A 26,508-nucleotide genomic window follows, 5' to 3' on the forward strand; every position below is an offset into this window, starting at 1 on the left:
GTCAGGCAATGCGCTCCCTTTCTGCCTCGGCAAATCAAGGGGGAGTTTATTCCGGTTTGGTCCAGGGGGTTTTCCTTCTTCTTCTTGAGACTTGTGATATCGCTATAACGGCTTTTGAAGCTTCTGGTCTTGATGAACACCCTAGCTCAGCCACTTGGACGCGAGTTCCAGGGGTTGTTTGCTACCACTACGGAGTATCTAACACACATGTTGCCAGTTACGGGTAGCACCAGAACTTCAAAAGAATGTTAGCCAATGGGGACGTTGGATAGCATCGTCCCTTCAAGCCCCATTCGCGATCTAGGCCTGATACTTCTGGGCGGGTTCACAAACTTCATCATTTGCGAACTAGTTGAGGACAACGGCTTTGTCTGTTCATGTTTCGAAGTCTGTCACTTGCCCCCTTCAGAGTGCGCCTCTTGAACTTTCTTGGACAATTGGCCTCCTTTTGGACGAGCCCAATTGTCTTGCTGGTCATTTGACAATGACATGGGTGTGATGGACTCGGGTTCAGCTACCCTCGGGGCGATGCTACCAAATCACGGCTTCGACGTCATTGACGTGTGATATGACAAGGTGCTCCCAATATTCATTCATGAGACAGAACTTATGCAGTGGGATCATCTCATATTTCACCCTGTCATCTCCTCAGATCCGCCAAGTTGGCTCGGAACTGGAGTCTAATCTCGCCAAAGAGAGATCGACACTTCACTTTCGTCACCGCGATGAGAGGGAGAAGGGACTCAGAAAAACTGCCCCTCAAACCTCAAAGTTTGGGTTAAGTCCATACCTCACTGGAAAATGAAAGCACTTCGCTTCGCAACATTGGCTGAGCGGCAGTTTGCGCCGTGATGGTAGGAATGGAATATTATGAAGCAGTAAGTCCTGGTCAATAAGTAGGCACAGCAGGAGACTCGAGTAATATATTTAATATTGAAGGGTCGTTTCCATGTCAAAGCGCTGTTGGTGATATCTCTGTGCGCCTGCAGCGCTTTGAAGTTTGGACTGTTGGCTGGCACACTTTTCAGGTAGGGAACAAGCACGAGAGCTCTAAGATGCCTGTGGGTTATGGCCATGCGATGGTCAGATAGATAAAACATTTTTAATGATATAATTCGCATCTCGGCCATTTGACTGCTATTACCTGTCGATTTGGCATATCGTTACAAACTGTGCACGCGGTTACTGTTCTAAACACTCACAGTACTTCACATAATACTGGTACTGCAAACCTTAACTGATTGGGAATACCAACTATTTGCCTATTGGGGACTGTTTATTATTTTATGTAAGCCTTTATAACAGGTAAGTCTGTGTTTCCAAGCAAAGTTTTCGCGGCAGCTTGCTGTAGAAGCCGATGTCAAGTCACAATGATTGGCCATTTGCCATCGGTTGTGGCAAACGTCCTGTGAGAAGCCGTCGCGAGTCAACACAATGACATGATCCATGATTATCGCGGGAACCCCGGCACGCAATTGTGGATGTAATGACACAATAGGTCTGTATAACCGCAGCCCAAGTCCAACTCAAACGCAGACTTTTCATCATCATTTATTATTCGCAAGTTCAAGGACTTTACTTACCAACACCAGAATCATTCCAGATCAACTTGCGAGGGTGAAATATTTCTCTTACCCTGAAGCCTCGACGTAAATATTCCTCATTACGCATGGTTATATACCAAAGTTACAGCGGCTATTCATAAGAACAGGATCGATAGCTCAGTGGTAGAGCGAGGGATTGCAGATCCCTAGGCCGCGTGTTCGAACCACGCTCGGTCCTCACTTTTGCCGACTCAACGACCCCACGACTTGGCGTCGTGTCACTTTTTGTGCCTCAACGCCACGTCTGCATCTAAGACATATATGCACAACCAACATCGTCAGAAACAGCAACAAGTCAGGGATCGATAGCTCAGCGGTAGAGCGAGGGATTGCAGATCCCTAGGTCGCGTGTTCGATCCACGCTCGGTCCTGACCTTTTGTTGCCTGATGATGATGACTCAATCTTTTTGCTTTAGTCGATGACTCTGCTTCAGACGCTCACGACGTGCATGTTCGCCAAGAATCGCCTCAATTGCATTGCGTGGCCAGTAATTAGTCTGGTACCGCGACCTGTAAACAATTGGGCTTCTCGCCGGTATCTTTTGCCATCAACCAGCCGGGTACCATTAGTGACAAGAAGGACATCTCCCCCTGCGGTGCATTATACACAATTACTAAACGCTTTGCCACTCTGCCGTTCTGATTATCTCACTATATTTAGTTCCTAACCTCAAGTATGATAGAACAATCACTACTAGCCCGAGAATTATACACCAATTCCTTTAATATATATGTCTTTGTCTAGACAGGCAGTGCAAGCTATGGAGACTCCTCTAGTCTACAAGATATTGACAAGATCACTTGAAATTTGATGAACATTAACACCAAAATCTGAAGGGGTAGTCTGTAATCCATGTTAGTTCCCACCCATTTCGTGAAGAGACATGCAAAACTTCTTACCTGAAGGTACAGAATACCGTCCTCAATGACAGTCTCATTGTAGGACTTCTTGGTCTTGTCTACAACCCGAACATGAACAGCATGCTTGTCCATGGCCTCGAGGAGTCCCTCCTGAAGCATATCATCCTCACCGAACTTGTCATACTCAAGCTGCGAGACAAAGCCTTCAAGATAGGAGAAATGAGATCTTCCAAAGTTTTCCTCCCAACCGCTATCCGCACTAGCCTTGCCCTTGAGCTTTTCAAAATTGGCCTCAAAGTTAGGGACGATGGTGATCTCTTGACCGAGAATCTTGTTCAGCTGCTCTTGAATCTGCTGAACGTTGGGATCATAGTCGCTCCTGATAGAGGCCCTGGCAACAAAGCTCATGGGCCGAACAGTTGAAGGAGCCTCATTCAGGGCCTTGGTGATGTTGTTGCTTTCAGCAGCATGGTTGGTGTTGGTACCCAAGTTGCCCTGGGTGAAGAGGATGATAAGTTCACCCTCGGAACCAACCTTGGTTCCACAGTAAGAGACAGTGTTCTTCTCATCGAAGTCCATGGTCAGGACATGACCGGAGCAGATCTCGTTGATTTCATCCCTAGTCCCATCTCCATTTCGTTCAATGAAGTACTTCAACTGATCTTCAACGCCCTCAACGTAACTAAACAGAAGAGGCAACAGTTAGTAAGTTACTACGATCACCACTTGATCGACTAAGAAATGGTTCTTGCGGATAACGACCAAGGCGAACGGCTACAAAGGGAAACGAACTTGACAATGAGATCACCCATTGAGGTGTGGCCCCAAGAACCTTCTTCGGCATAAGGATAGAGGGCTTTGGGATCAATGTTGATAGTCCATGGCTGACCAAGAATCTCTGAGAGCTTCTTTTCGTGGTCCTCCTTGGTGTTCTCCCAGCTGTCTCGGACTGGAGTCTTGTTAGTGATACCATCATGGCTGGTGTATGGAAGATACTTACTGTTCTTGCGGACAGCAAGGGGCAGTTTCTCAGCAGGTGGAAGTCGAGACATGATGACAGAAGAAGGGGATCTTTGTTGTAAGTTGGTAGACTGTTTAAGAGAGTTGTTGATACTCAGATCAGAGTCTTGCGGTGCGAGACTGGCTTTTATGCTTGTTTCTGGCATCTGAACCCCTGACGACCTGCCATATCAGCCTAGTCTCAGAGTCTCAACCGGCAACTGAGGTGCCGGTATTGTCTGAAGCTAGACTGTGTATACAGTAGTCAAGTTGCAAGCGTGTAACACTTGACAACGCCAACCTTTGCCATGACAAGGCTTCAATCCAGCCTGTGACCAATAGCACGTGCTGGAGTCAAGGGCAAATATGCATTTCGCAGAGTTGACCAAGTTGCCCATAGCCACATGGCGTTTTCCCCATGCCGAGAGCTGCCTAGAATGAGGGCCCTGCGTTTAGCTGCCTAAGCCCTATTGGAAGGCTGCAGATTGGAATGCTGGGGAGGAGTTGCGGTGATGGTTGGGTTTTAATCTGCCTTACAACGCCAAAACGCCCAGCTGAAAACATAGCGCTTCTTAGCGTGTGATACCCCGACCAGCGTGAAGCCGCATTCCCCTGGCAGAAAGAGGAGTATCAACATTAGGGGTTCATTTTTAACCGACGGCGGGTAAATAATAATGGAGATATGAGTTCATCATCTCTCGCTTTATCGTGAATCTTCCTCATCTCAAGACTGAACTCTCCATCGCATATCATAGCATCAACCATGTCTCTGTAGGTTGACCTCCGCAGCTCTTCTCTCTCATTGGCTGATTTACTGATTCATGCATATCAGCCCACTTAAGGCCAAAGTCTCCATCCGCGATAATTGGGAAAAGCCCGAATGTCGTGTTCAAGAGTCTATGAAAAAGCTGAAAGACGTACTTGGACTTGATGTTTACTGTGAACCACAATGGCAGATTCTTGTGTCCGAGCTAGAGAGCTTTTGGGAAGATAAGGGCGAGCTGGTTTCTTCAGTGGCATCCTTCGTTCATGTTTGGTTTGAAGCACTCACCGAGTTGCTTGATGATGAGGCCCATGAGGCTTGGACGGACACTGTACTTACAAACATCAGAGAAGTGACTTCGAGGTTGAACTTGACGGTTGAGGTACGTTGCTAGTAGTCCATGTGGGTTCGGAACTGATATGGTATATCGCAGGTGTCGGAGAATCAACGACCTTCAACCAAGTGGTCTGATGCACAACTGGGATTCATTCTTTATATTCCCAAAGATCTAGTACACCAGCCATCTCAGTACTTCGGTCTCTTTAAGGAACAGCTTCTTGAATGCTTCGAAGAAAATCGGACGCCCAAGACGTTGCCCATCCACTCCACCACGGGCGATGAATGGGCAGATGTTGGAGCAGAAGATCGAGAAGAAGAGCCTGCGAAACCTTCTAAAACAGACTACAAACCACCAGCTGTTGATTTTCTCCCGGACCCCAACACTATGCCGAAGCCTAGTGCACTTTTCCAGCAAGCTCCCTATCACCTCTTCGTTTATACCTCGGCATCGAACAGGAGCCACAAGATTGAAATTGAATGTAGCCACAGCCAAACTTTGGAAGTTTTGGCCGAGTACTTGAAAAGGTGGACAAAGACTAATGTCAATCGTGTAGATAAGGTCAGTATCTCTTGTGTTTATAGTGTTTTGACGCATATATCTAACACATCCTAGCCTCCTGTGGTGGAGATCACACTCAACCACGCCGCCTCTGGCTTTGGACTCGAGTGTGATAAACTCACCCTGCACTGTGAGAACAGATATGGACCTATCTACAACATATCTGCTGCTGCAATTTTGAATTTGGTTGAGGGAGTGTTTGGGTATGAAAGAGTCTATGGGGATTCCACTTCATGGCACTACCGAAGAGACACACCGTTCAAGAAGCGATAAAGGGTCAGATGTCGATCAGCCATGTGTGTTTAGACAGTCATGTGTGTTTAGGCAGCCATATGTTTTTAGTTTCAGCATATAACGATCATAGAGTCAAATAGCAAAAAGAAAAACATACAACACCGAGGATTCGCTGGTCGTCACCGACCCAACTACTAATTCAGCACTTATCAGTTTATCGAACGGAGAGCGGACGGGATCCCGAGTTGTCTGATAGCTATGGTCGTATGTGCTTAGCTTTGCCGTTGCTAGACAATATAAGGAATAAGGGTTGTTGGCCGTGACGCATGACTTGATCAGGGGGCTACCAACTCGGCTCCGACAACGAAATCCACAAACGGCATAACTACAAGCTCGTTGTCAGACTAATAAATTTGCTTCTCCAAGTCGAGTGGAGTTCCTATCTATAACTTGACTGTGTTCAGAACGAACTGTGACATAGAGTTGTTTCGCAGGCCAAGTACGAATACGAATGCGAACAACCGTCAAACGTATTCGGCATCACTATAATCTTCCTTTGCGGTGAAAAGAGGGATAACAACTCCAGAAACATATAATAAACCCAGTTCAGTGATGATTCAGGCTTACGATCGGATGAGAACTATTGGTCGGTATTGAGATCGCGAATCCTTCTGCGTATCAGGATGTGATAACCGAGAGTACGCTCCAGGACTTTGGCCTGCGGCGAAGCTTGGCTCGCATTGATGGGATAGTTGAAGCCAGTCCGGGCTGAGAGATAGGAATCACAATGGGGCTGGCGTTATTGTTTTCCTCGAAGAGATCTAGCTCTCCCTTTGCCCATATAAACCCCCCAATTCCCCCGACTACACAACTCATCCAACAAACCGCAGCCATTTCTTCTGTTTCCAAATGTTTTCACTCCTCTACTACCCTCTATGGGCCTTTGTTTCCTGCCTGGCTATCATTACTCTCAACGTCTTATACCAGAAGCTCCCTCGAAATGCCAACGAGCCTCCATTAGTGTTTCACTGGTTTCCGTTCTTTGGCAATGCTGTTGCTTATGGACTCGACCCTTATGGCTTCTTTATGAAATGCCGAGAAAAGGTTGAGACTACATCTTTCTTTTGGTTTCTTTCTTGTGCTGACTTCTTTCCTAGCACGGTGATGTCTTCACCTTTATCCTCTTTGGTCGAAAAGTCGTTGCCTGTCTTGGTGTTGACGGCAATGACTTTGTTCTCAACAGTCGAATTCAAGACGCAAACGCCGAAGAAATCTATGGCCCATTGACAACGCCTGTCTTTGGTAGCGATGTCGTATACGATTGCCCAAACTCGAAGCTCATGGAGCAAAAGAAGTTTGTCAAGTTTGGTCTTACCCAGAAGGCTCTTGAGTCCCATGTCCAGTTGATTGAACGAGAAGTACTGGAGTACATCCAAGCTGTACCGTCGTTTTCTGGAAAGTCTGGCACCGTTGATGTACCCAAAGTGATGGCTGAGATCACCATCTTCACTGCTGCCCGGTCTCTGCAAGGCGAGGAAGTTCGACGGAAGCTTACCGCCGAGTTTGCAGCGCTGTATCATGACCTCGATCAAGGCTTTACCCCTGTGAACTTCCTGTTCCCTTGGCTCCCGCTGCCTCGCAATCGACGCCGAGACGCTGCCCATGCAAAGATGCGAGAGACCTACATGGACATTATCAACGAACGAAGAAGAGGCGAAGGAGACTTGGAAAAAGGAACTGACATGATCGCCAACCTGATGAATTGCGAGTACAAAAACGGGCAGCCGATTCCAGACAAAGAGATCGCGCACATGATGATCACTCTTCTCATGGCCGGACAACACTCTTCGTCGTCTGCTAGTTCATGGATCATACTGCATCTGGCTTCATCCCCTCATATTGCTGAGGAACTCTACCAAGAGCAACTCATCAACTTGGGTGCTGGTGGCGGTCTTCCACCTCTTAAATACTCAGACCTCGACAAGCTTCCACTTCTCCAGAATGTCGTCAAAGAAACACTCCGTGTTCATTCTTCTATTCACTCCATTATGCGAAAGGTTAAGAGACCTATGCAAGCACCAGGATCCCCTTACACCATCACCACAGACAAGGTTCTCCTCGCTGCACCAATTGTTACAGCATTGAGTGAAGAATACTTCCCAGACGCCCAGAGATGGAATCCTCATCGATGGGACAATAAGCCCCAGGAGGAGGCCGCGACGGACGAGATGATTGACTACGGCTACGGTGCTGTATCTAAAGGAACCAAGAGCCCATACTTACCCTTTGGCGCTGGCCGGCATCGATGTATCGGAGAGAAGTTTGCATATGTTAACTTGGGCGTTATTGTCGCGACTCTGGTGCGCAACTTTAGGCTGTCGACTCTTGATGGCAAGCCTGGTGTCCCGGCAACTGACTACACTTCTCTCTTCTCAAGACCAGCTCAGCCTGCGTACATAAAATGGCAACGCAGGAAGGCTTGAATATGTTGCAATGTGGAGAGGCGAGTAGTTGTCCGCATGAATAAGCGAGTTCAAGAGACAGCTTTTGGTGAGTACATCAAATATCGATAGCATATCCGAAATGGACAACATAATAATAGCTACTGTTTCTATTGTAGAAGTTGATATGAAAAGAGGAGCGTGCGCCCGGCTTCGTTTTCATGTTCTTCAATGAATCGTCACCCTTAGGTATCACCTTGCAACCATGGTATATAAAAAAGATGCCCTATTTGCACAATTCCATCTCTACTGTTGCGAACCGCCTTGTCCGTTGGCACCGCCGGCACCGGCACCGGGACCACCAGCACCTCCGAAGGGGTTGCCACCGCCGCCCATCATGTTTCGGGCCCTGAAGATTGAGTTAGTGACTATGAAAGTGACGTGGGCCAAGGGTAACTTACATCTCTCCGATCTGAGGGTCGGACATGAGGCTGTTCAGGTCAGGCATACCTCCGCCAGTCGAGTAGCGATCGGCCATCTCGCGTAGACGGGGGTTGCTCATAAGGTTGTTCATAAGGTCAGGGTTGCTCATGAGCTTCTGAGCCATGTTTGCGAACATTGGGTTGCTCATGATGCTACCGAGATCGGGCATACCACCGCCCTGGCCACCGGCACCACCACCGCCGAACATGCTGGCAAGGTTACCAAGATCGGGCATGCCGCCGGCACCGAGATCACCACCGGCGCTAGGAGAAGCACGGGGAAGAGAGTCCTCCTCGGCCTCCATCTCTTGAACACGGCGCTTGGCCGTCTCGTAGCCCTTCTTCATAGCGTCAGAGCCACCGTTACCCTCATGCTGGATGCCGCGGTCGTAGGCCTCCATAGCACCACGAGCATCGCCTAGGGCGAAGCGAGCAAGACCAAGTCGGGACCAGGCCTTAGTATAAGCGGGGTCGATGGCTACGGCAGCCTCGGCGTCAGATCGGGCAGAAGCGTGGTCCTTGTTGGCCGAGTGGGCAGCGGCACGGTTGGATAGGTAGACAGCGTTGTTGGCGTTGATAGCCAGAGCCTGGGTGTAGAAGTCGATGGCAGCGCGGTAGTCCTTCTGGGCCATGGCAGCATTTCCCTTTGACTTCAGGGCCTCAGCCTCCTTCTTCTGCTCATCGGTGAGCTCGACGGGTGCAGGTGTAGGAGCAGCGGCGGCGGGCTTGTCGGCGCGGGCCTTCTCGAAGACAGAGTAAATCTGGAGGAGGTTCTGAGATCCGATGGCGGCTTGGACAGCGGAGGTATCGGAGGGATCGACCTTGAAGGATTCGGCGATACAGTTGATAGCCACATCGATGGAGTCCTTGTCGTCGGCGGTGAGAGTGCCGTCATTTGTCGAAGCGGATAGGAAATCGCAGATAGCGAGCGCCAGGCGCTGCTTGGAGTTGTGAGTAGACGCCTACATGAGAGTATTAGCCACATGTCAAGAGTCATGACGAGTACGCAGTGCAGCTGTGGTTGATTTGATACTGCGGGGGATTGAGCTGACCATAGCGAATGGAGAGGACCTGAAGGACAGGTGAGAAGGGAGGTGGAATAGAAATGGATGGAGGGCAGAAGATACAAGTCTAATAGAAAAGATCCAATTGAAACAAGAAGAGGATATGATTCGGTGAGACAAGAGGTCAAGGTACAGTAGATCTCAGAAGTGCAGGCAAAAAAGGGCCCCGCGGTTGAGGCGTGGAGTTTGGGCTGGAAGGTTCCACGTGGGGCCTGGGAGCAGCCGAATCTGTGCTGTAGCTGCGGGGGAACGACACCCGACAGTCAATCTTAGTGGTGTAAATAAAGTATCGTATGCCTGAGATCCATGAAATTCGTGGCCAAATTTATACTTTGACTTTAAATGCCCGCCGGAATAGCACTTCATACAGCAGAGTTTCAGTTCAAGGGCTGTCGTTCGTCGTAGTATATTGGCCAATGAGAGCATCATCAATATATAAAACTTCCTGCTAATTCAAATGTGTCTGAGGCTTCAAGAGTTGAATGGTTTATTCTGGTGTATCTCTGTAGTATCTCGCCGTAGCAATGCCCCTTCACTCCCGAAGCAAAAGCCCCTGGCCTGGCTATACAAATCCATAACGCCGGTTAATGCAATCGTTATAACAGCGTCCGTCCGCCTCTCTCTCCAGAGCGGGCATTACCCATCTCGGGCTTCTCATTTCCCAGCTCGTCGTCGGGCTCTGTCAACGTTCTTGACCTTCCTATTGCCTATAGCAGCTACCTTGCGGTACTTGGTATACAGTCTAAGAAAATCCTTGAGCACGACGTAGAGGCATCCGCCAACGAGACTTCGCCCCCATTGTTGCTGGAGCAGTCCCGGACGCATAGTGCTTCCGCGTGGGAAGGAAGATGCAGCAGTCCATTGCTTAGGGAGAGCTAGGCGTAAAAGCTCACCCATGGCAAACGACACTCCAGGAAGGATCAGTGCACTTACTATGGCATTAGATACTCCGGATAGAATCGTTCCTAGACCGGGTCGGCGGGCGGGCGGCGCTTGGGGAGCTTCGTGTTGGTTTTGTTGAGCAGCTCCATCCCCATTTCCTGCATCAGGTACAACGGCTGGGACGTCAACCGCATCATGGGCCGGTTCTTCGGGAATACGGGCTGGGTTATGAGGCCCGTCTGCTGCCCCTTGATCCTCCTCACCTGCCGGACGCGGCGCAGGTGCATCGTCGACAGGTCCCTGTGGAGCCATTTCGTTTTGTCCTGCTGGCCTAACATCAAAGCCTTCCTGGTCATCTCTATCAACCTCCTCGATGACCAGTTCGATAACAACTTCGCCGCCCTGCTCACCATCCGCGTCCTGGCCGCCGGCGCCAGCATCATCTTGGCCATCTTCATCGATGTCATCGCCTTCGAGAGCTTCGATGAGCCCATTGAGAAAACCAACAACACCGCCCTCTCCATTCCGTTGTTCGGGTTGTCGCTCATTGGCAGGAGGCTGATCTCGTCGGGGTTCGACCGGGGGAAGCCCCATGATCTGCCTATTAAGGTTGACTTCATAGGGGAAGACAAATTCGCGCCAAAGGTTGAGATAGGCAGACCGCACGTACGGAAACACTGCCATCGCGAGTTGGGGTGATGGAGGCCAGGTCAGGAAAGTATCGTCATGCATGACTTGATAAACGCCATACTAGTGATTTGTTAGTAGTTGCAAATATTTACTAGAACCCTAACTTACCAGTGAAGCCGTAGAAAGAAAAATCTTGTTCCCAAACCAAGGCATAAGCTGTCCGACCAGCAGAGCTGGTCCCACGTTGGTTAAAACCAGTGCATTGCCTAGTCTTTCACCCCCAGTCATCAAAATCCGCGATGCCTCCCCGTGAACCCAGATCTCATGACCAAGGACATAATCGACTAGAGCCTCGCGGCCTGAGAAAGCCCACATAGCGAATGCGCCATACATCTGAAGACTGAACTGCACTCCGAGTGTGACAGATGAGAGCAACATGAAAGGGCTCGCGCGAGTGAACTTTTTTGCGACGGCATCCGTCATAACGACGATAGGATCCCATAGTCCTTCCAACTGAATACGATCCTTGCATACTGGGCACTGGAGAGGTTTGTTGGAGCGTTCACAATCCGTCACCCATGAAAGCATGCAGTCTTGGTGGGCTTCGAGGGTGCATCCGCAGGGATCGACCCATGATCCCGGGGGATCTGAGGGATCTTCGTCAGTCAAACAGATGAAGCATCGTCGGGGCGCATCGGCCGGTTTCGTTGGAGGGAGAGCGGCTATGCCGGGTGTATCTTGGGTTTCTGACGGCATGGCTGAATAGCAACCTCGGGTCGCGTGCCGATCGGGTGGAACGGTGGTTGTAGAAGTGAAAGCGGTTTCGATAAGAGTAAGTTCTATTGCATTTTATGGCCGGTGTATTGAGAAAGTAAAGTCGGTTCTAGGAATGAATGAGGGAACAAAAGAAAGCCTTGTCTTGTGCTGATGATGTTTGAAAGTGGCACGGCAGTGGACGCGGCGGGCTGACCTAGCTGGAGTGGAGCCTGACATCACCAATAACTAAACTCCCGCTTGCCTCGGAGTCATGCTTGGAGACTGGGCGATCTCGGAAATAACCAATCAACGCAAGAGTCTCTTTTCACAACTCATGCTCATTGCAATTAGATAGTAGTGCCGTGTTATTTCCTTTACCAAAATAAAACTCTGAGCTTATTATCCAGATGTGCCTTACAGTTGAGCTGATCGAATGGCTAAGGTCACGGGGAAAGGGAGACAAAATCATCAATACTCTTATCTTATGGGAAACAACCTCGAGATTAAGGGAGGATTATTCAAGTTAGATATACTACAAAGCAAATGGGAGATTATACTCATGCTAGAATACCAGGGGCTAGACATGTGTTTATGACAAGATTCCTCATACCTCGAGGATACCATGCCTTGCAAACGACCAGTCCTGGTGAACGCCAATCGAACCCTCGTTGAACGGCTATGCCTGATATCAGCTTGGTCAGGTCTTCAACCTGATGGCTCTTATGTCATTCTGGTACAATGCGACAATGTCTAGCACTTGCTGATAGTCCTTTAGCAGCACTCATCATGCTTGTTATCAACTGCCCCTCAAGTATCTCTAGGTAGTTGGGAGCGACAGCGTTCAGCGTGGCACACTCTCGTCTGTTTGGATGGACGCCATGTTGACGAAAGATCTTATCTGACTCACTTAGAGCTCACACTGGGGTCCAGGGTTGTTGGTGTACCAGAAAAGATAATAACACGCAGTTTGTGGAACATGGTAGACGTGAACAACTCACAGGCTGTAACTTGACTGTCATAGGGAGCTTTCACCAATACCCCTGCCGTCATTAACCTTCTTAATTTCCGAGTTCCTGGACCTTCAACGGGAGCTAGTGATGTCTAATAAATCGGCAGAAACGAATATTGAGTTCGTGGCGAAACACCGTGGCGCACTTTAACATTCACCCTCGTGACAGCATCCACTGTACCAACAGAGTATCTCGAGGCCTATCTACTGTGAGCAGAGGATAATTATCAGGTAACCATAGTATCAATACATATGTTGTGTTGTACGATATTCCAAGATGCCAATGTCATCCTTCGATGCGGCAGTATGAGCAAGTTACGGCATCAGGAAAGCGCAAGGTTGTGAACCGGGCTTTCGACCAAAAAAACAACACAGCCCGTCCACTGATTGTCACCGTATTACTCGTAATGCACCTTGGACACCGGCCCAAGCCCATTTAAAGAGTGCTACCCGCCTCTCTCGATGTTTGAGGAGTGGTGTCGCAAGAACTCGCAACCATGGCGCCTACACACAAGACACCATTCGCACTGATCCTCACAGAGTTGGCCATTTCGACCACGGCAGTGACTCTATTTGGTCTCATGTATCCAGTAGAATTCAGATCACGACTATGGGAGAACGGTGGCGAACAAGGATGGAACTCCAACCCTAACAAGCGGATCTACTATTACGCCAACCATCAGGAGCCACCTGAAGTGCCTCTGATTTGGAGCCAAAGGTACGATATCCAACATCTTGATACCAATGCATGTTAGTAGGGAACACACTGATATTGGGCGTCTCCAGACTCTACATCTCGAACCTCGCGATCGCCATCCTTGGGTTGGTCGTCTTCTTCGCCCGCACCGCCATGTCACATCTTCGATACCTTCCCCGCTACGTAAATAACATCTACGACGCGATCCTTCTCGGGCTCTGGGCAGTGAGCATTGCAGGTCAAACGTCGAGCGACTTTACCGATCCTGAACACCCGAGTCCACATCCTTGGTACCTAACCAGAGGGTGTTCTGCGGCTTGGGACAAAACCCAAGGCTATTGCCGAATTGCACAGGCGAGCTTTGCCATGTCAGTCATAGCTGCGATACTATATGGTGCGAGGTTGATACGAGAGGCTATGTTGATAGCATACGAGAGAGGGCAGCGTCACCAGTCCAAGTGGTCTGTCCGGGATGTTCAAGAGGTGGAATCAATAGCGGGTGTATATTTGGATGAAGGAGGGGAATCCGAGGCCGAGTCAACAACAAAGGAGGATTGGCAGAGTATGGCTTTGAGCCCAGTTCTAGCATTCTTCCCGTCTTCGGACAACCGTTGGTAGAGATAGTTCTGCTGGCCCAGTTGGAAACAGCCACCAGCTAAGTTTGGGATAATACATTCACAACACAAGCATGATACATCATCGTCAAGAGTTCAGACTGCAATTTGTGATCGTCATTTAGTTCTGAGACTTGCACTCTAGTGCCGACAAGAAGTAATGAGTGGATCCATCGTTAACCACCATCCGAGTTCCCATTCCCCATGTCTCATCCATCAGGGTTCCCGTCTAGGTGTTGAAGAATAGTTTATTTGTGCTTGATTGGCATACGTTAGTCCTCGGACCGTTGAGACATGCACCAGACCAGGGAGAACTTACAGGGCAGCCGGCGCAGGTGCAGCTAGAGCCGCAGCCGCAAGAGCCAGAAGAAGCGCATCCACAGCCAGACATGATGATGGTTGTTTTGAAGGTTGGTGTTGAAGATTGTGTGTATGTTTGTTTGTTTGTGAGTTTGTGATGTGAAGTTGAGATGTGGAGAGTTGATTGAGGAGAAAGAAAATAGCGGGTGGATAAGAGGGGAGGTTCTTTTAAAGGACAGCAGCCCGAGCCAGGCTGATTCACTGACGGCAAGCAGTGGGCAAGAAAGGACCTGAAGGAGTCACGGCGGGTCAAAATCAGTGGCTCGCGCAGTTTCACACCAACCTGAGATTCCCTTTGGCCGCCTAAAACGACTCCTCAATGGCTCGATTTCTCAAGCTTGGCCATTCTCATCGGCAGATCTTCCCAACTGAGTGTAACTACTTGGTGCACCTCGCTAGGAGGCGTCGAATGACGTGGGGAGTCAGGATCATGGTACTTGATGATTGGTGCAGTCTAATGTTTCCTTTCCTTTCCTACGTCGGAAGATCAATGGAAAAGAATTCACCGAGTTCCGATGGAGAAGTACGCTTCTAGATCATTAGCGACTCAGTTTTATAGTCTAAGTTGTTCGTTGCTTGTAAAAACCACGTCTTGGGATAAGTTCGGTTCATGAGTGCCTAGCCTCAGCCAAGTTTACAGACCTCAACTCTCATTGAGTGCCTCCTAGGCTCTTATTATGAACGAGTAGTCCTTGCATCTATCCATCTATATTCAATTTCCTCGCTATTATATCCAACATACCACGCATTTTTGCTCTTTTCCTCACACCGTCTATTACCTGTCTCTTAGACCAAGGCTGTCCCAGTTCGGCGGGGTATGGAGGGGTAACTGTCTCAGGGTCCAAGAGTGACGTCTGAATGTCTGATATTCGCCTCAGTTACACAAATCCAAGATATTGTATCATTATCCTGCGCATTCTTGCTCAAGGTTTGATCCTTGCCAACATAAGATCGATTATCATTTGAAGATATTGATACCTGCTCATTTCGATGCCACCAGGTGCGAATAAGAAACGACAGCTCGTATCACGGCTGTAAGCATTTCTCACGTAACCGGCCAGCAAATGCAATATTAGCTCAATATCTCTTTGATCCTTGAACGTGCTGAAGTTGCCCGGCCCTCGTTGAGATGTACCACGACAGGGTAGGCAAAACTTAGGACGTTTGTCCTAACCTAGGTAGTGATGAAAAGACTTGGGTAACTTAGCACAAGTTTAGGATACCTTCTGCTGGGTTTATTTTGATACCTTGTATCAAGGTCCGATGTTTTGTTGCTTCCTGAGGCTTACAACCCTCCCTATCCAACGCCATGCGCCTTTGATTACCCAATCATTCTTTCTTTTCCCGACTCACTTCCTCGCGAACCTCTCTCACCACATTCATGAATTGGCTCGCACCAAGAGCCGTCAAAATATGCCACCAGCCGTGGAACTCGAGAAGCCAAGCCCAGGGCAGTCCAATGCGCTGTCGAAAGTTCCTTAGCTCAGCGCAGAATTCAAGATCGAGGTTCCAAATGAAATATCCAAACAGGCAGGTGAACGTGGCAGTCCATACTCGGATAGACCAATCGCGTACATTCTCTTCGGAAAATGCTGGCTTGGCCCAGTGGAATAGATAGCGAACACGCACGCCGATGACGATGAGCGAAACCCAGAAGCCGATGACCTGATAAATGATCTTGGCAGATCTGACGTAAAATACCGAGAAGGAAATGAAGAAAATTGCCAGGACGATCGAGATGTAGCGAATATTCTGAGCAGACTGTCGTAAGATGACGAGGGAACGAAGCATCGACCAAGACAGCAACAGCATTGACAGTTCATCGACAAATTCCAACGTCTGGCGAAGAGTCGCATGGAAGAGAAATGAGCCAAAGCCAAGAACCAAGAGCGAGAAAGACATAAAGTCCCATTTCGGGTCAAGCAGTCCACGGCTGCGACTACGCGAGCCATACATAGATCGAAGAGCCAAGTAAACTACAAGCCAGAAAGGTCAGCTGTGGCCACGGACCGGATCCCGCGGCGTGACACAAGAACTTACCGTACGTAACGTTTGTTAGGGCATTGATGAATTCGGCCAGGTAGAATGTCACAGCATAATCTTCCTCACAAAAGCTGCAATCATCAAGTCAGTGAACCATTCATACAATTGGCAGCTAGGGTGACGTCGTACTTGGCTCTGCTAGTAGGGGGACTCCAAGCACCATCCAGCGAGTGGGGATCGCCGTCGAAACGAAGGTTATGGTGTCCCATCTTGGCTATATCTCGTCGAAAAAATTAAAGACTAAGGTTAATTCTCCACGTTGATTTCTTCTTCTTTGCTTTCTTTGGTCGAGGCGTGGAGGAATGAAGATGCCAGTGGTCGTTGGCTCGGGGATAATCACGTGGCAGCATTCCCTGCTTTTTCTCATCGGTGACCCGCGGCTCATGATGAATCACTGACAAAAAAAAGGCCTGTATTTATATTTTCTGGATTTCTATGAAAGCGACCAATAACGACCGTTTCAACGAATCATGAGCAGTCTATCGTGCTGCCATTTTTCGCACCGAACCCGCTTTCTCGTAAAGGACTGAACAGGCAGACAGGATGGGCAGATAGTGGGTGATAGAGGGGCGACTAGATTCAAGACTGCCTCGGTTACTCGCGTCCTCTTATGATCTCTCTCGTCCCTTGTAATTCCTCCCAAAAATCGTTGGCCATTGCGTGTTCTCGCTCAGGACCTTCTGTTTTCGATCCGTGCATATCCTCTTATGAATTGGCCACGTGGTGGTTGTAGAAGAACGACTGGTAATCAGTCAGATTTATGATCTTTCGACGAGTATTTTCTCGAACTTACTATCAGCATAGCTCATGAGAGCTCGAAATTCTTCCAGGTCTTGGAGCATGTTCACTTCTCAGAGACCCTTCACGACTCCGGTGTCCGGGACATAAATAGGTCGCGGGAGTTGTCCAGCCAAGGCGTACTACACCTCACGATAGGCAAACTGCACGGCCTCCACGGTGAAGAGAGTGGCATCAAACCTCTCGACTCCCCTGTCCTCCGTCTTTCGCTCCCTAGCCACGTATTTTCGCGTTCGCAGGCAAACCGACATTGCCCAAAGGTCACCGCGCTTCGCCTTGGTAGCAATCAGAGGAGCCATCCAGTCGAGGTAAGCCGTGATACCAGAGCCGATGGCATCGGGGACGCGTATGATTCGTATGAGTCCGACGACGTGGTGATGAAGGCGTGGCGACTGCTTCAAGGTGGCCTGGCTGTAGATCCAAGGCTGGTACAGTCCTGGCGGTCCTTTGTACATCTCGGGAGGGGTGAAGCGGAAGCTGTACCACGTCCCATCACCAAGCTCGCGGTGCCAGTATATCCCCCATTCGAACTTCTCGGAGCCTACAACATGTTGCGGGGTCCCTTCTAAGCCTTCAAGATGTACAATCCCGATATTGCTTGAGTCGACGTCGTAGATATGAGCAATGGTATGCGGTGGCACCTCGGGAACGGAGATCGTCATGTACAGCGTGAAGGGCTGTAGCTGTTGGGTTGGGTAACTCATCTTGAGACCTTCTCTCGTTCGCCTCTGGTGTAGGAACCGCCGACGCTCTGTTGAAGTGAAGTCCCTAGGGATGCTCAGGCGTGTTTACAGGGTAGGCAAACGAACTCGTGATGGAAATGATAGAATGCTGCTGGAGTTTGTATAGCACAGGCCCAGATTGTTTGGGCACTGGCTGTCAGCTGCCCGTAAATGTTTTGCAAACAAATGGCCAAACAACTGGTCATGATCATGACCGTACCCGCCTGGCATCATTGTTTGCATTCGTCTGTAGCGTAAATTCGATGGATAGTGTGACTCGAAGGAATTGAGTTGATAAGATACCCTGGACTTTGGCTGCTGCAAAATTCTATGCTCTTGTATCGTAATATTTCGGAGTTTTGTTCGTATCATGAGTTCTCGTGTCTCAAGACGACGGGCATCGGCATGATGAGCTCTTTGGTCTAAGCAACATCCATGAGATGAGCTATTATAACGGACCGACCATTTAACAACCGCACCTATCTCTGTGCAAAGAGAACCGCCAACCCCACAGCAGAGCCACTCCGTTTCGCAGCTTAGCCGTTACGGTGCTCGCTAAAGCGCCGAGAACTTGACCACACGATCAATTGCGCTACGCGTTCTGGGGAAGCTCTTATGCTGTACGCCGATAGGTGGGGATATATTCGGGGGTTGCTGAGGGGTCGAAGAGAGCATGTCAAAGTGTTTAATGAGAATTTTCAGCTCAGACTGTTCTTAAACACAAGTTTTTGACTCATTTGAGGATCATAGAGTCTCTCATATATAAGGTGCTCGACCTTTGCGACAACTCCAATAGCAAAACTACAGAAACTCAATTGCGGCAGTAGAAATCTACGTCATATCATCAATCAAAAGCTGGTCCACGATCCCCGAGGGGCAATAGCGGGGCCTTTAGAAACCTTGCAACGACAGCTTCTCACGCGATAAAGCTTGCGACGAGTACAAAAGCTCGTAATTGTCGCTTCTGAAGCAAGAAAGCCAATCGCAAAGATACACCGTATCATATACTTTCATCATGACCGGTACCGTGCCCGTTGCCAACGCCTTGAGCGACATCTATCCTGCTGCAGCGCTCGCTGAGCAGGGTCCACGATGGAATAACCTTCTCAGCAAGTTTGAGTCTACCTACGGACATGCTGCTTCTTTCGTCGCTCGCTCCCCTGGACGAGTTAACATTATTGGGGAGCACATCGACTACTCTCTCTACTCGGTGCTGCCCATGGCCATTACTGCCGACACCCTTCTCGCCGTTTCCGCTACACCCGCCGCCCAAGACGCCAAGTCCTTTCGCATCCGCATCGCCAACGTTGAGGATGACAAGTTTGAGGCCGCTGACTTTGAGGTCCCCTTTGAGGGGGATGTTTCGATCGACGCGACCAAGCTGGAGTGGACCAACTACTTCAAGAGTGGTCTAAGGGGTGTGCTGGACCTGTTGAGGAAGAAGTATGGAAAGGATTTCAAACCATGCAGCATGAATTTGCTTATGGATGGCACTGTACCTGTTGGCGGAGGACTTAGCTCGAGCGCTGCTGTGGTCAGCACGAGTTCACTAGCTATCATGTTGGCCAATGGTGAGAAGACGGTGGACAAGACTGAGCTGACTGAGCTTGCCATCGTGAACGAGCGTGCGGTAGGAGTTAACTCGGGAGGGTATGTAACATTGACCTTCAACAACGATCGCAATCTCACTAACACTGACCCAACAGTATGGATCAAGCTGCCTCTGTCTTCTCTGAGAAGGGTGCCGCTACCTTCGTTTCATTCAGTCCAAGCCTCAAGGCTAAGCCAGTTCACTTCCCTCCCACAAATCCCGAAATCACATTCGTTATCGTGCAGTCCTTTGTCACATCAAACAAGCAGGTCACAGGCCCCATCCACTACAACCTTCGTGTAGTCGAGTGTAGCATCGCTGCATCCTACCTCAACGCGGTTCTGAATCCACCCGGCACACAACTCCCCGAGGATGCGGGACCCCTGGGCGTCAGTCTCGGAGGTTTCCATGAAACTTTCTTTTACCACCAGAGCGGCTCAGATTACTCCGCTGCCAAGACCCTGACCAAGGAGGAGGAGCTAGAGAAATTGATCGAGATCACTGAGAAGACCCTGACACAGGAGGAGGGATACACACGGGAGGAGGTAGCCAAGGTTCTGAACATCACGGTCGAGGATCTCGAGAAGCGTTTCATGTCCAAGCTCCCAGTACGTGCCGAGCGCTTCAAGCTCCGCCAGCGAGCTCTGCATGTGTTCAGGGAGGCACACCGAGTTCTTCGTTTCATGAAGCTGCTCGAGAACCCTGTCCACACAGGCGCTACCGACACAACCAAGTTCAACAAAGAACTTGGTTCGCTGCTGAACGAAACCCAAGTATCATGTCGGGATTTGTACGAGTGCAGCTGTCCCGAGCTTGACGAGATCTGTGCCATTTCCCTTCGGGAAGGATCTTACGGAGCCCGTGTGACCGGTGCCGGTTGGGGAGGTTGCAGTGTGCACATGGTGCCGGCGGATAAGGTCGAGGCTGTGACACAGGCCCTGGAGCGGGAGTATTTCTCCAAGAAGAACTTGACGGAGGAACAGAAGAAGGGGGCCGTTATGGTGAGCCGGCCGGCAACCGGAAGTGCCATCTACTATGTCAAGGACGGCGTGAAGCCTTAAGGTGTATTCTTAATACGGATAAATATGTATAAGCATATTAGGAGTAAATAGTGCATCGAGGAACAAAAAGCATAAAGTGAACGGCAGCAAAGGTCCGGCTGATCATACACATGGTCAAGGGTTCAAGAGAATTTTGCAAAATGTTGAAATTGAATGTCACTTGGGGGCCTTTTGGGCATATATCCCACCTGAGGCCCGAGAGCTTGGTCAGTCCTTGTACGAGCAGATCACCGATGTGACGCGTCGTTCTGGCCGGGGCTCTTGGGCAATTATTATCCGTAAGTGGGAGTATTACCCTATTCGAGGGACTTATGTGAGGCTCCGAATATGCTGGACAAGCCGACAGGGCAAGGCAAGGGAGAGAAAGAGTGCGATGTCACGCTTTGAATTGCCGGACGCGATCACACGCAAATGCCGAGATGACAACGAAACCTTAAGGGGATGAAGCATACAATTGCGCTTCCGGAATGCACGGCTTGCGGTGACAAGAGGGCACTGTTGGACGGAAGAGGACAAGCTAAATTTCCGGTCAGGGGTGGTCTGTTTTTAGGCGTCTAGAAAGATGAAGAGTGACGGCGTGGTTGTGGCGTTGGGGTTTAGGGACAGTATTTAGAGTTTCCTCTAATTATTGAGAGGGTGACAACTTGGACGTTGCAGAATCAGACCTGACATGGATGCTTAGAACTCAGAGAGCCTTGGGAAAATCAAGATCGACAGGGTCGCTTCGAGTCTATGGTTCTGGATACGAGCGAGAACATTGATGCCATCGTGATCCTTGCGTCTTGGTACCCGATTCCCCGGGTCGATGATTTTTTTTTTCTTTTTCTGGGAGCAATAAGATTAATTAATGCAGGCCTGGGACTGTTTGTGATTACTGTTGAAGCCCGGCGCAACGGTCACGGAAGCAGGCCGAAAGATGTTAGAGAATGAGCAAGGGTAGTGAGGATCTGGACAATCATATCTTCCGATGTGTCAGCACTTCCAGTCATACAATCCCAGTCTAGCTTCTTTAATGGGGTAATTAAGCCGAAAGAGTTGGAATCTGGGGGCGGAGAGCTGGAATAAATTGAGGCGGACGAATCAGAAACATGATCCTGGATGTAGTGAGGGTAAACGTGGGAGGACTGGAATTCCAAAGAAGAAGAACCTGGTTCCTGGACAATTTGCTATTGTCTAATGAAGCCTCTGAGACCCATTTCAAGCTTTTAAACTTTTGTGCGTGAGAATAATGCAAGGGGAATGAGTGGCATAATTGACTGAGAAATGTGGTGTTTGTGGCGGTTTCTATTTGATATCATAGATGGATGGATGGCTTGGCTTGGCTTATCTGAGGATTTGGAGTTGTCGTGATTAATGGCCCGACGGGATGCTGACTGGCTGATTACCGAAACTATTACTGGTTACACGGCTTTGACCAGGGTGTTGATAATCGCCGTTCCTGGGCACCTTAAAGAACTTTGTGAGACGACGAATTTCATTCTTACAGGTCAACATGTCTCCGTTTCTTACTGTGCTGCAACACGATGTCTGAGATAAGATCTTAGGCCTCATGGCATTAATTGCAAATTATGTTCTTACTTTATTTTGAGGACTGCACAACTTGACTTGTCCCCTTCAACCACTAACACAGCACAGGCCCAAGCATTGGTCTATGCTTCCAACCAAGGCTGGGGCTACTGCAAGAATCTCACCATGTCTCCTCGTCTCCAGGCCAAGGACGATCCCATCACGAGATACTTTCACCTAAGAGTGCAGTCGCCGTTGCATGTCCGGCGCGGCGCGGCGCGGATCCGGATCAGTTTCCACGGTTTCTCCTTGTCGTTTCTGGTGGAGCATGAAATGTCGAGTTGCAACGTCGAGCAGTCGTAAATTGGCCAGTAAAGATGATCATTTCGGCAACGTTTATGATTGAGAGCTTGGGCAGGCGAGCGAGTGGGATAATTAGGTATCCTTCTGGTCTTGTGTGTTTGTGAGTCGAGGCTGGTAAAGGGAAGGGATGCTTGTCGTGATGTGATTGATGTCTAGCAGCGGTGAATATTCTTGGACCGAGTCTGAGTCGATATCACTCTGAACCATACTAGCCAGGTATGATCAGCTCATGCCGCATGACGATCTCGAGTCGGCGAGTTGTGCTGTTGGTACGGAGCAGGTAGATCATGTTCTGGACCGGCTAGGCAGGCCAACGTTCGTTAGCTGTCATTGTCATTGTCGCAGTCGTTCTCGTCATCTGTTAGGTAGTAATATGCCGCCGCCGTTGAAACATCCCTGTGTCCCAGCGATGCATAAGGTTCTGATCATAGCAAGCGCACAGCCCATGCAAACTCCACAGAGTTGCAACTCTGTGGTCTTTTGCTGGTGTCTTGGTTCATCTATCCGAACAATCTTCCCTTGCCTCGTTCTGGATCTCCACGGTTATGAGTGCCGAGCGAGGCTAGTCCCTGAGTTTCAAGGGTCGTCCTTGATTGAAGCTATTCCGAGGATAGGTATTGTATTAGTCGTTTAGGATTGATCTACGGGTAGTTGCAGTACTCGGTCAATAATTTCCAGCGGCATAGCTAGCATGCATGCACCCTAAACTCATATGTCTTGTCGAGGCATGGCATGGCATGGCATGCCGGGCTGCTTCTTGGGCTGGATTCTATTGGGTTGTCGTAATTCTCCAACATCAAGGGCCAAGTCGGGTTTAGGGCCAGGCGGTGCCATCCATGCCATGCCTCTTGTTCATTATGTACTTGGGTTCCCCTCCTTCGATCGTCACTGCGAGCGGGTTTTTCCTCATCTTTACAAGCATTTTATCTCTTGTTCTCCTTCTTCTCTAATCTCATCGTTGGATGCTCAAAGCGCTTCAGTATAATAATAACCACTTGTCGCCCCCTTCAGTTTCAGACAGACCATCCATTTCTTGGCTCCAACTGTCCCCGCTCATATCTTTCCTCTTACTCTTACCCCAGAGCAACTGTATCGCGTACGCATACCGCTATCTCACCCGCTATCAGTTGATCCCTGTTGTCTCCGGGGACGGCTTCTCATTCGCGAAGCAGCTTCAACAATCTGTCATTCTTTTTGGTTGCCTCATTCTCCTGTTGTCTCCAATTCCCACTATATACCCGCTGACTCCGATTCCTTCTCGTTTCTTTTTTCTTTCTGTCCTTTCACTGCACTCTGTTGCTGTCGTTATCGGCTTCCATCTTCACTGTGGGAGCCCTGACCCAGCCCCATACCAGCCCAGATCCACTAACTTTGGGGGTTGAATCGCTGTACTCCACTACCCATTCAATCGGAGCGAGTTCTTCTCTTCAGCCCTGATTTGACTTTGCTCTTCCTCTTCCATCATCTACAATCATCATGGCTCCGGACTCGTGGTCCGACGCCGATAGCGTGTCGCAGGCTTCGCAGCATTCTCAAATGTCTAATCAGGATACTTCTCTTGATCGGCAGCTGATCCGCCATTTGATGCAACGCTATGGTCGTGATGGCATTGCTCAATTGATAAACGAGGAGGCAAATTCGTCTTCCATTTCCAGTGAGTAATTAATTAATTTGACTTCCCGCCCTCACCGCTAACATCGTGTCTTCCAGTCAACGATGGAGCCTCTGTAGTTACTTCAAGTACCTTTTCTTCAGTAAAGTCCGAGGAAACCCCAAGCATCTTCGACAAAGCCAGCATCCGGACTTTTTCATCCGACAACTCATCGACTCGAGGCAGTATCATCTCCAACGTATCCGCCCGCACTGCCAAGCTTCTTGGTCGCAAACAGGCTGCTCGCCCTTCCATCACCCACGAGGAGGAAACGTCACCAGCATCCAATGAGTCGTCAACACCGGCACCCAAGCAAAAGGGCTCTTTCACATGTGGCTTTTGCAGAGAAGAGGGCATTCAGAAGACATGTACCCGTAAAAATGACTTGAAGAGGCACATTGAAGATTTCCACAATACCAACGCCCAGTGGTTCTGTCGGCAAAAGGGTTGCGACATGGTTTTTGACTGGCAGACGGCATACAAAACCCATTTAAAACAAGCTCATGGTGGTTCGCGAATGGCTCTTGATGAAGCCAAGGTCAACCTATGTCCTCAAACTGTTTTTGCTTGTGGTTTTGAGAACTGCTCTCAAGTTTTTGAATCTCCCAACGATGACGAAGCCGATACGATTTTCAAGGAATTTGTGGCCCATGTGGTCAAACATTTCGACGAAGGCTCCAACAGCGGAGAGTGGACTTATTCTGCCAGGATACGAAACCTCCTTCGACAATCTGGTCTGGTGCGTGCCTGGCAGGGTACTTCATGGGGCGAGGACGAACGAAGTCAGTTACAATGGCACCCTCAATCCAGTGGCATTCTCAGGAAACGCCTTGAAACGAGACATCTCGGTGACCTGCAACTTCTTGTTCAGTATGCTATCGCCCTTGGCACAGAACCCTCGTCGATCAAAGAGTATCGCGAAGACTTCATCAACCCTCTCAAGGATCAATGCCGCCAGGTCATTATGGGACACAAGTCTCGGGCACCCCCTCTGCCACCCTCGGGCCCGTCTCCGAGTACGGACCAGCACCAATTCCGCATCTCTCGTGGAACCACAAATCCCAATATGGCATACATGGCTCAGCGCCGCGCCTATGCCCATAGACCCGGGCCTCTTCGTTCTGGCCGATCCGCTCCGGCTCCGCGCCACACCATGCCTGTTAGTTCGGCAACTCCTGGAGCTATGCCGCACCATTTCCAGTACAACATGGCTTCAGCACCCATGTATGATCCCCGGCAACAGCAACAATTTGCGATGATGCAGCAAGCTAGCGGAGGCATCATTGCCGAGGACTTGCGGAGTTTCCAGTCTATTGCTGGCAATGTCCCAGAGCAGGACATTGACATGCAGGATACTGATATGATGGACTCTACATTCATGTCAAGTCCAAGCTTTTCAGGTCCATATGGACCTCAAGGTATTACGACCGCTGCTGATGGAGCATGTATTACATCCACAGACCCTATGAACCCACACATACAGTTTGGGTTTGACTCAACATACACGTAACAAAGCAGACGTTTGAAGCCCGCTTCATATTGATCTTGCAACTGTCCCTATTTTTTTCTTTGTCTATATATCTGTCGGTGAAACAGCAGACATGGCGTGTCCCCTAGCACCAGTTTTCTTGTGGTCATTTATGGATGGGAGTACTTTGGAAGTATTTCATGATTATGCTTGCTATTGCTCAAAAGCCAGGATTGTGTTTGAGTGTGTTCAAGGTATGGGAGTTTGTTTGGTATGGTTGATAGGTTACACATCTAAGTGTATTGGATTTGATACCCCCCTGCTTGAATGAATAGCATTATTTCCCAGGATACAACTGCATATGTGATTATTGTGAACCATAAGCTCCGTGCCATGTGTATCATCGTGATGCTTTGATGCCGTTATAGTCAGGACCATACTCGTTCAGTCAAACATGGTATGCCAATGTCGGATCCGCGAGGTCCCCGCTGCACGTTCCTCTCAGTCTAAGGCGGTGACATGTCCCTGTGGTAATCGAGGTAGCCGGTCGGCCTCGGAGCGACGGATATCAACTCCAAGCTTCTGAGTTTAAGCAAGATGTCGATCACGATATTACACTTCTGACAAAACAACTCTGAAACAAGGGACAACCTAGATCAAGGTAGAAACAAATTGCAATAGAGTTTGCAAGGTACGGCGTATTCCGAGGTTCACGTATCCCTCTATCGACTTGTCAGCGGAAGTGATGGAAGAAGATGTGAGTTACATAGTGTTGACGCTAGAGTCACAACCGCAACTGCCGTGAGTGACTGTGTCGTCAGTGACATTCCCTGTAGATACAAGTGCATGGAATGTCTTGTTTTGGCCATACGATCTGCCAAGAAAGTTAATGTTAAGGGAAAATGCAACTGTACATAGTTCTCCCTGACGGACGGCGTTGTACAGGGTAGCAGCCGTTGACATGGGAGTCGTGGACTACGAGCCAGTTGTCCCGAGGTTAATAGAGTTTAC

General features: G+C 49.3%; 11 protein-coding genes and 3 non-coding genes across 14 annotated transcripts; 7 read left to right on the forward strand and 7 right to left on the reverse strand.

Moving 5' to 3' along the window:
* The first annotated feature begins 1,710 nt into the window (after positions 1 to 1,710).
* tRNA lies at positions 1,711 to 1,782 on the forward strand. Its single transcript has one exon. It is a non-coding gene; the product is annotated as a tRNA-Cys (tRNA).
* Positions 1,783 to 1,903: 121 nt separating this feature from the next.
* Positions 1,904 to 1,975, forward strand: tRNA. Its single transcript has one exon. It is a non-coding gene; the product is annotated as a tRNA-Cys (tRNA).
* Positions 1,976 to 2,382: 407 nt separating this feature from the next.
* FMAN_12721 (uncharacterized protein) lies at positions 2,383 to 3,517 on the reverse strand (the record flags this gene model as incomplete). The annotated part of the gene is made up of 4 exons (XM_041823196.1): positions 2,383 to 2,448; positions 2,505 to 3,147; positions 3,258 to 3,414; positions 3,466 to 3,517. The coding sequence occupies 4 exons, from the start codon at positions 3,515 to 3,517 to the stop codon at positions 2,383 to 2,385; spliced, it is 918 nt and encodes a 305-aa protein (XP_041688801.1).
* Positions 3,518 to 4,285: 768 nt separating this feature from the next.
* On the forward strand, positions 4,286 to 5,398 carry FMAN_12722 (uncharacterized protein; the record flags this gene model as incomplete). The annotated part of the gene is made up of 3 exons (XM_041823197.1): positions 4,286 to 4,609; positions 4,661 to 5,125; positions 5,180 to 5,398. 3 exons carry the CDS (start codon positions 4,286 to 4,288, stop codon positions 5,396 to 5,398), a joined length of 1,008 nt encoding a protein of 335 aa, XP_041688802.1.
* Positions 5,399 to 5,509: 111 nt separating this feature from the next.
* Positions 5,510 to 5,625, reverse strand: rrna40. Its single transcript, XR_005994032.1, has one exon. It is a non-coding gene; the product is annotated as a ribosomal RNA (ribosomal RNA).
* A 643-nt stretch (positions 5,626 to 6,268) lies between these two features.
* Positions 6,269 to 7,842, forward strand: FMAN_12723 (putative cytochrome P450 51 (eburicol 14 alpha-demethylase); the record flags this gene model as incomplete). The annotated part of the gene is made up of 2 exons (XM_041823198.1): positions 6,269 to 6,463; positions 6,517 to 7,842. 2 exons carry the CDS (start codon positions 6,269 to 6,271, stop codon positions 7,840 to 7,842), a joined length of 1,521 nt encoding a protein of 506 aa, XP_041688803.1.
* Positions 7,843 to 8,106: 264 nt separating this feature from the next.
* FMAN_12724 (related to protein phosphatases) lies at positions 8,107 to 9,337 on the reverse strand (the record flags this gene model as incomplete). The annotated part of the gene is made up of 3 exons (XM_041823199.1): positions 8,107 to 8,209; positions 8,262 to 9,244; positions 9,335 to 9,337. The coding sequence occupies 3 exons, from the start codon at positions 9,335 to 9,337 to the stop codon at positions 8,107 to 8,109; spliced, it is 1,089 nt and encodes a 362-aa protein (XP_041688804.1).
* Positions 9,338 to 10,000: 663 nt separating this feature from the next.
* Positions 10,001 to 11,614, reverse strand: FMAN_12725 (uncharacterized protein; the record flags this gene model as incomplete). The annotated part of the gene is made up of 2 exons (XM_041823201.1): positions 10,001 to 10,978; positions 11,027 to 11,614. The coding sequence occupies 2 exons, from the start codon at positions 11,612 to 11,614 to the stop codon at positions 10,001 to 10,003; spliced, it is 1,566 nt and encodes a 521-aa protein (XP_041688805.1).
* Positions 11,615 to 13,120: 1,506 nt separating this feature from the next.
* On the forward strand, positions 13,121 to 13,938 carry FMAN_12726 (uncharacterized protein; the record flags this gene model as incomplete). The annotated part of the gene is made up of 2 exons (XM_041823202.1): positions 13,121 to 13,341; positions 13,410 to 13,938. 2 exons carry the CDS (start codon positions 13,121 to 13,123, stop codon positions 13,936 to 13,938), a joined length of 750 nt encoding a protein of 249 aa, XP_041688806.1.
* A 117-nt stretch (positions 13,939 to 14,055) lies between these two features.
* Positions 14,056 to 14,325, reverse strand: FMAN_12727 (uncharacterized protein; the record flags this gene model as incomplete). The annotated part of the gene is made up of 2 exons (XM_041823203.1): positions 14,056 to 14,163; positions 14,254 to 14,325. 2 exons carry the CDS (start codon positions 14,323 to 14,325, stop codon positions 14,056 to 14,058), a joined length of 180 nt encoding a protein of 59 aa, XP_041688807.1.
* A 1,298-nt stretch (positions 14,326 to 15,623) lies between these two features.
* Positions 15,624 to 16,546, reverse strand: FMAN_12728 (uncharacterized protein; the record flags this gene model as incomplete). Its single annotated transcript, XM_041823204.1, has 3 exons — positions 15,624 to 16,270; positions 16,335 to 16,408; positions 16,467 to 16,546. 3 exons carry the CDS (start codon positions 16,544 to 16,546, stop codon positions 15,624 to 15,626), a joined length of 801 nt encoding a protein of 266 aa, XP_041688808.1.
* Positions 16,547 to 17,257: 711 nt separating this feature from the next.
* Positions 17,258 to 17,839, reverse strand: FMAN_12729 (uncharacterized protein; the record flags this gene model as incomplete). Its single annotated transcript, XM_041823205.1, has 1 exon — positions 17,258 to 17,839. One exon carries the CDS (start codon positions 17,837 to 17,839, stop codon positions 17,258 to 17,260), a length of 582 nt encoding a protein of 193 aa, XP_041688809.1.
* Positions 17,840 to 18,872: 1,033 nt separating this feature from the next.
* Positions 18,873 to 20,509, forward strand: FMAN_12730 (uncharacterized protein; the record flags this gene model as incomplete). The annotated part of the gene is made up of 2 exons (XM_041823206.1): positions 18,873 to 19,507; positions 19,564 to 20,509. The coding sequence occupies 2 exons, from the start codon at positions 18,873 to 18,875 to the stop codon at positions 20,507 to 20,509; spliced, it is 1,581 nt and encodes a 526-aa protein (XP_041688810.1).
* A 3,345-nt stretch (positions 20,510 to 23,854) lies between these two features.
* On the forward strand, positions 23,855 to 25,539 carry FMAN_12731 (uncharacterized protein; the record flags this gene model as incomplete). Its single annotated transcript, XM_041823207.1, has 2 exons — positions 23,855 to 24,032; positions 24,089 to 25,539. 2 exons carry the CDS (start codon positions 23,855 to 23,857, stop codon positions 25,537 to 25,539), a joined length of 1,629 nt encoding a protein of 542 aa, XP_041688811.1.
* Positions 25,540 to 26,508: the final 969 nt, after the last annotated feature.

This window comes from Fusarium mangiferae (assembly GCF_900044065.1).
Source record: "Fusarium mangiferae strain MRC7560 genome assembly, contig: FMAN_scaffold015, whole genome shotgun sequence".
NCBI classification, from domain to species: domain Eukaryota; kingdom Fungi; phylum Ascomycota; class Sordariomycetes; order Hypocreales; family Nectriaceae; genus Fusarium; species Fusarium mangiferae.